The following is a 6738-nucleotide window of genomic DNA, read 5'->3' on the forward strand; positions in this document are numbered from 1 at the left end:
GAGAGATCACAAGTAGGCAGAGAGACAGGCAGAGAGAGAGGAAGGGAAGCAGGCTCCCTGCTGAGCAGAGAGCCGGATGTGGAACTCGATCCCAGGACCCTGAGATCATGACCTGAGCCGAAGGCAGTGCCTTAACCCACTGAGCCACCCAGGCGCCCTCTAATTAATTTTTAAATAGGTTTCAGATTAATAATGGATTTGAAAACTGAGCATCGAGTAATCTGCCATCCAACAATATTTTATTCTAGAAAACATTGTCTGATATGTCTCTTGATTTGCTTTCCAGGTTGAGGAATATACGGTATGGTTTCAATACTATCCTTGTGATCCTGATTTGGCGTATTTTTATTGCAAGATCACAAATGGCAAGAAACATCTGGTACTTTGTGGTTAGTCTGTGTTACAAGTTTCTGTCATACTTCCGAGCATCCAGCACTATGAGATACTGAAGACAAGAATTTAGCATTAGAACATCTATGCATATGGTGGTCTGAATGCACAAAATGTAAAATGTACTTAAGTCATCTCACCTTTTGTCAAGACATTAAACCATCTTAGATCAGAGTGTGGAGTAAAGTATGGTACATTTTATGTAACATTTTAATGTTTATGCTTATAATAATGTAGTAAACACACTGTGGTCATGCCAGCTCAAATCTACAATAGCCACCAAAACCATGACTTTAACATTTTGATCCCTGGGGACAAGGGGTAGGGTGAGGGTAGGAGTGGGGAAATAGGAACACTGACCAGTATAACTGTGCAATTCTGGAACATATTAATTAAAATATGCCTTAACATTTAGTGACTTTCTAACTCAAATATATAGTGCAGTGGAAAGCATTTATTTGGACAGGAATACTTAGGTAAGTTGGTAGATAATTCATTCTTCAGTGTTTGATTTTTTTCTTCAGTTGAAATAGGTTTTAATTTTGTTAAAACTGTAGCCAAAACTATTTTCACATCATTCTGTAAGTTATTGAGTGGTCTCCAATATGAAAGACATGTTCTCATTTTCCTTTTTCTGATTAGTGGTCTGGTGCACATCATTTTTGTATAAGCAATCAGTTGCTTCCATAATCAGAAGGCTATATATTATTCTAAAGACCCTACTGGATCTAAACAGGTTTGAGAATCCATATCAATATATGCTATGTATTTTTTGAAGGAAAATGAGAATGGATTCATTAAGACTATTACTATCAAAAAGAATAGGAATACATTTTTCTTGTCCATATTATGACCAAATAAAAATCAGTCCTGTAAAGTTTTGTTCATGTTTTGAAGTTGGAGGATTTCTTGAGACTTTGGCAAAGGGAGGGTGCAGGTGGGGAAGGATTCATCATATTTGTGCTCTCTTCCCCTTATACATTTTATTAACAGGACTTTTAAAAGGCTAAGTACAGTCTTCCCAATGAAAACTGAAAGTGCTTTATTATGGAAGAATGTATTTGCAGGTAGTCATAATATTAAGAGAATGTTCTCACATGTGTGTAAACACATACTAAACTTTTGACCTTGAGAGCGGAATTCCTTCAAGAAAAATAAAATAGTGCATAAAATAATGTGTATAAAATTAAAGGACTTTATTTACATACCACATAAAGTAACAAACTGTTGAATGAGTTTCAAGATACCATTTATTTTTTCTGCATGTAGTTTTAGCTTTAGAAAGAAATGCATTATAGAAACAAGTAATAGCAAGAAAATTAATGTATATTTTAATGATAATTATTCCCTTTAAAGCTTAATAGTAGTTAACTCTCCTTACTGTTTTAACATACATTTGGTTTAACAGATTGATCAGCATAACTGTTCTAATTTAGCTGATCAAGTTGTACTATATTTAAATCATCAACAGTATATCTTAAATGTGTTTAATGAGGTCAGTTCACAATACAAAAAGTTACATAGTACTTTACACCTTAATTTTCTCTGTCAATTTAAATGCAATGTGTAAGAAGTTTATTTTGTTATTGTGAAAAAAACTAAATGTAAAGGAAACCACCTTCTTCCATGCAGGTGGGTAATCTTGAAAAGGAAAAATGCTTCCATGTTGAAGCCAGATTTTCTGTAGTAAAACTTTTAAACATTATTTTAAAAGAAATATGTATATAAATATATAAATATTCTTTGAAATGATACTAAGTCTCTGGTCCAGGACCATACCTTGCGTAAGGTGTGAGAGACCATGCAGTGTCTGAAAATGGAGTAAATGATGATGCCTTTAATTTAAAGTGGCCCACTAATTAACTCTGGATGCTCTATACATTGAGTACTCCATCACTCCAAATACATTTCCATAATATGTTGAAAACATGCTAATAACATTTGTGTGATGTGAATACTTCTGCCAGATACACTTAGAATCAGATGAATTGTCTTTGTATCTTGCAGAAGAATCAGGTACAATTTTGACAGGCATGTGAAGTACAGACAGCGGGGGTATGTCTTCTGACCTATGTCATTGTTCTTGTAATCTGACATAAAGAAATGCTAGCTGGGACGGGTGCTGAGGCCACTGCATTAATGTTGTGTGTTTGTTTAGAATTCCATTGTCAGAAGAAACTAATGAATAAATTAATAAATTAATATGACATTTTAGAACTTAGTTCTAAAATTAGTATGAAGAGTATATTGGTTGTTAATCCCTACCAACTGGACTTTAAGCTTAACTCAAAGATTTTGGAAATCATTTTTGTTTGTGTCATTTGCTAGACATGGTTTTTAGTTACGTTTGATTATATTTTCTACATGAACTCAATTTTTAACACAATAACGTAATTAAATTTAATATTTAATTCATTTGATAAAGCTATATTGTAAAACATTTGGTGTTTTCCCCACTATTCACTCTTGAGTCTCTGCATTTGTCAATTGTGGCATCATTTGTGGCTATATTGCAGTTTGACTTGGCAACATTAATATATTTTAAAATTCAACAAAGCAGCATGGCAATACGCTCTTTGACTTAAGAATGGTATAAACATGGTATAAAAAATGGTAATAAAGCTTGGAAGCAGGGAGGAAAAAAATCTTATTTCTCCCCTTTTTTTGTGTGTGTCTGTAGGAGCTGGTTCAGGGTTTTTTGCTTTTTGTTTTAAATGTAAATTGATAATCTTTTATAAGAAGTAAATAGAAGCATTATTGGGTGCCTTTGTTTGTAAACCAAAAAGTAATAAATGAATCCCTATATTTCCATTATAGTATTTATTGTATTTTTACAATAACCCAGAAAACTATACTGAAAATATTACCTGTCAGATAATTTGGTTAGAATTATAGGAAGCAGGCCTCACGTATACTACTTACCTTTTTTTAGGTACTCTCATTATCTCTTGTATCCTAATGTTACTTAGTTGAGTCTCTTAGAAGCATTTTAGGGGAAGCAGACAGGATGAATACCTTTCATTAAAGTATTATTTTTATGTATTGTCTGGAATGAGGTGGTTTTTCTGTTTTCTAAAAACAGTACCAAGAGACTGCCAGGATCTCATTTAGGTGCCAGCTACTGTCCTCCACGTTGAATGATACCATTTTAATTTATAGATACATTTGTAGCAGTTTATCTATTGAGTAAGGATAGGGGAATCACTCATTAGTAATAGAGATTAACTATAAAAAAGAAGGTATTGGGCTCGTTCAGGTGAGTGTAAATGGCCTTCCAAGAATGCTTTCCAGGCTGCTTCTAAGCCCTAACTTGAAACAATTAGCACTAATTTGCTGTACTTTGAGAAAAAACTCTCTGAAATTTTGCATGAGAAACTAGAGACTGGAAGGTATGCTGCATAACTTGATATAGAAGTGAGTTAATTAAACTTACAGTCTCTGTAATAAAAGAAATAAAACTATTTTCTTATTGAATTAATGTTTTTATCTTGAAGCATTTTCTAGTCATAGAATGAATTTATCTTTTTTTTTTTCTTTTGGTGGTGCGCTCTTCCATTTCTGTTACTCTTAAGATTCCTAAGCTAATTGTCTTTGTCAATTGAGCATAGTTGTGCATAATTGTTAAATAATTTCTTTGATTTTTCTTTATTAAAGAAAAGTTTGAGTAACATTAAGTTTGACGTGCTCCTTTTGCAAGTTGATGGCTCTAAAATACATTTATGTAGAAAAACTTAAAGTGATAAGTGTGAATTCAATATCTTTACTGTGGTCCTGAACTCAGGGAAATAAGGCTATACCTGTCTTTTTATTTTTCTTTTTCTTCTTTTTTGGTAGGGTGGGCAGTCACAGATCATAGATACTAACTATGATTTTATACAAGAAGAGAGGCAGTGGAGTGGAGATTTTTCTAGTTATTCTCTTTGAAATGTTTACCTTAATATTCTCAACTAGACATAACTTCATTTTCATGCTACAGTTTAATGGAGTTGAATTAGGCACAGAATTCCATTATTTTCTGCTGGTTGTACAGAAAACCTAATACAGTCTCACTCTCTGTCTCTTGTGTGTGAATCTGTGGAGAACCCTTGAGATTCTCAAGGAATAACTAGAAAGGAATAACTAGAAAGTATTAGGTTGAGCCATATAAAAATGCTAATATTTGATTGTCTTAAACCTATAAGGTCTAAAACTTTTTAATGTGACTCATTCTAGTATTAGAGCTCCTTTTTTTTTTTTTTAAGCAAACATCTGAACCTAAATAAACAGTTGAATGTGGTCCTATTTAAAATAATCATCCTAGGAGATTGTATATTTCATCAGTAGTTAAGTTTTTAAACATTAAACACCTAACTTTCTGCAACTTGTGTTGTATCTTTCACAGGTTCTTGTCATTTCTCCCAACTTGAGTCTTGATTTCTTTAAAGGAAAACCAGCCTTGCACCTTCCATGTTGTAGAAATAACACCAGTGAAAGTTTGTTGAGCACTTGCTGTGTCAGGCAATACTCATATATGTGCTCATTTATGCCTTTCAGCAATGCTTTGAGGAAGGTTCCTCTATCACCTTTTAAAGGGGTTTTATAGGTGAAAAAAAGCATATGATGGTAACAATTTACCCTTGTTACACTGGTAGTGACAGAGCCAAGGTTTGTTTTTTTTTTTTTTTTTTTTTAAGATTTTATTTATTTATTTGAGAGCGAGACAGTGAGAGAGAGCATGAGCGAGGAGAAGGTCAGAGGGAGAAGCAGACTCCCCATGGAGCTGGGAGCCCGATGTGGGACTCGATCCCGGGATTCCGGGATCATGACCTGAGCTGAAGGCAGTCGTCCAACCAGCTGAGCCACCCAGGCATCCCCAGAGCCAAGGTTTGAACTCAGGTAGTCTCGCTCCAAAGCCCCACTACACAGTGCCCACCACACTATACTTTCACTGTAGGAACACAGGTGTTTCTGGACTATTCAGGTAAGTTGTCTGACATGCTCTTGTACTAAATGTCTTTATTTGCTTTCTTATTTTGGAACCCAGCAGTTATCAGAATATTCAGAACTTATTATGTGTTTATCCTGTGTTTTATATTGCAATTATCTATTTATCTGTTCATATCACTCACCACAGTGCAAGCTCCTCAATGGTCTAGACCTGCGTATAACACACTACCTACCTTTTAGGATTTTGTGACTTAACATAGGAAAGTAAACATAGTTTTCATATAACATACGAAGAAAGAGAAGGACGAAATCCTAAAAGCACTGCTTAGTATTTCAGGGAAGAGCTCATACAAACATGACATTGAAGTTGTGGTTGTAAGTCTGATTGGGAGAGGGGTGCATTCCAGGTATAGAGAAGAGATTTGTAAAGCCTGGGAAGTGTGGAGCAGTGAGGAAATATTTTGATGCTATGGGGATAAGATGATAAAGGAATAATGAGGCAGTTGGAGGTCAACTGAGGGCCTTCAGCATGGTTAGAATCAGCTATATAGGCTGTGAAATACCTCTGGTCTAAAATAAAGTCTTCCTGGCCGAAGCATAAACGGTTCCTATTAACTATCAATAGACTTTGGACTTGAACTGACCCATTACGTTTCTTTTCTAAATGAAATCAGTTTGAGAGAGAGAAAAAAAGAGTCTACTCATACAGTGTTACTAAGTATTTTTGAGAATACAAACCACAACAGAATTGAAACAACTGGCCTCTGGTTTTCAGTTATTTGAGTTATCCAGGTGGGATCCCTAGACCTAGATGCAGATGCTGCATCTCCTGGGACCTCAATATAGAAATGCAGCTTTCTGAACCCATCCTAGACTTGCTCAATCAGAAATGGGTGGGACCAGCAATCTGATTTGACAAGCCCCGCCTCCCCAAGTGGTTGGTTGGTGCGACTGCTGGAGGTGGAGCAGCTCCGGGCTCTACAGTCTCTTTGTGAGGAATCAGCCTGGTCACGCACAGTGCTGCCTTAGGATCCAGGACAAGGCCTGGAAATTGCCACTTGAAACTGAAAATCAGTATATAAAACACCAGGCAGAACACATAATAGATGGAAAAGGGTCTGGCCTGGCAAGAATAATGCCGAAATTTTTGAGAGGTCAGCTTTGTGTGTGGAATTATGGTTGGTCTCGCTTTTTGTCCCTATTCTCTCATAGTTTTGAAGTTTTCTGCAGTGAGTCTGAGGGGTTTTTGTCTTTTTGTTTTTTAACCAAAGTTTTTATTTTAAAGTGACTTTACAGTGCATGGGATCTGGAAAAATAATAAAAATGTAAAAATATGTCTTTTCTCCAGTAAAAGTCAAGGTCCGGATTTTCTGGATTTTTAACTCCAGATCTTGAGGTGGAATTCTGTTTTACAATTAAGTA

At 35.2% G+C, this 6738-nt stretch overlaps 1 protein-coding gene across 5 annotated transcripts in view; it reads left to right on the forward strand.

The window, feature by feature from the left end:
* FAR1 (fatty acyl-CoA reductase 1) overlaps positions 1–4058 on the forward strand; it is a 65037-nt gene extending 60979 nt beyond the window's left edge. For all 5 annotated transcript variants that reach the window (XM_032853526.1, XM_032853524.1, XM_032853528.1 and 2 more), the window contains one exon: positions 287–4058. In XM_032853526.1, coding sequence (XP_032709417.1) covers positions 287–449 — 163 coding nt within the window. In that variant the 3' untranslated portion in view covers positions 450–4058. The remainder of the gene's footprint in view (positions 1–286) is intronic.
* The last annotated feature ends 2680 nt before the right edge of the window (positions 4059–6738 follow it).

Source organism: Lontra canadensis, unplaced genomic scaffold (genome assembly GCF_010015895.1).
Source record: "Lontra canadensis isolate GAN:19392208 unplaced genomic scaffold, GSC_riverotter_1.0 scaffold7, whole genome shotgun sequence".
Taxonomy (NCBI): domain Eukaryota; kingdom Metazoa; phylum Chordata; class Mammalia; order Carnivora; family Mustelidae; genus Lontra; species Lontra canadensis.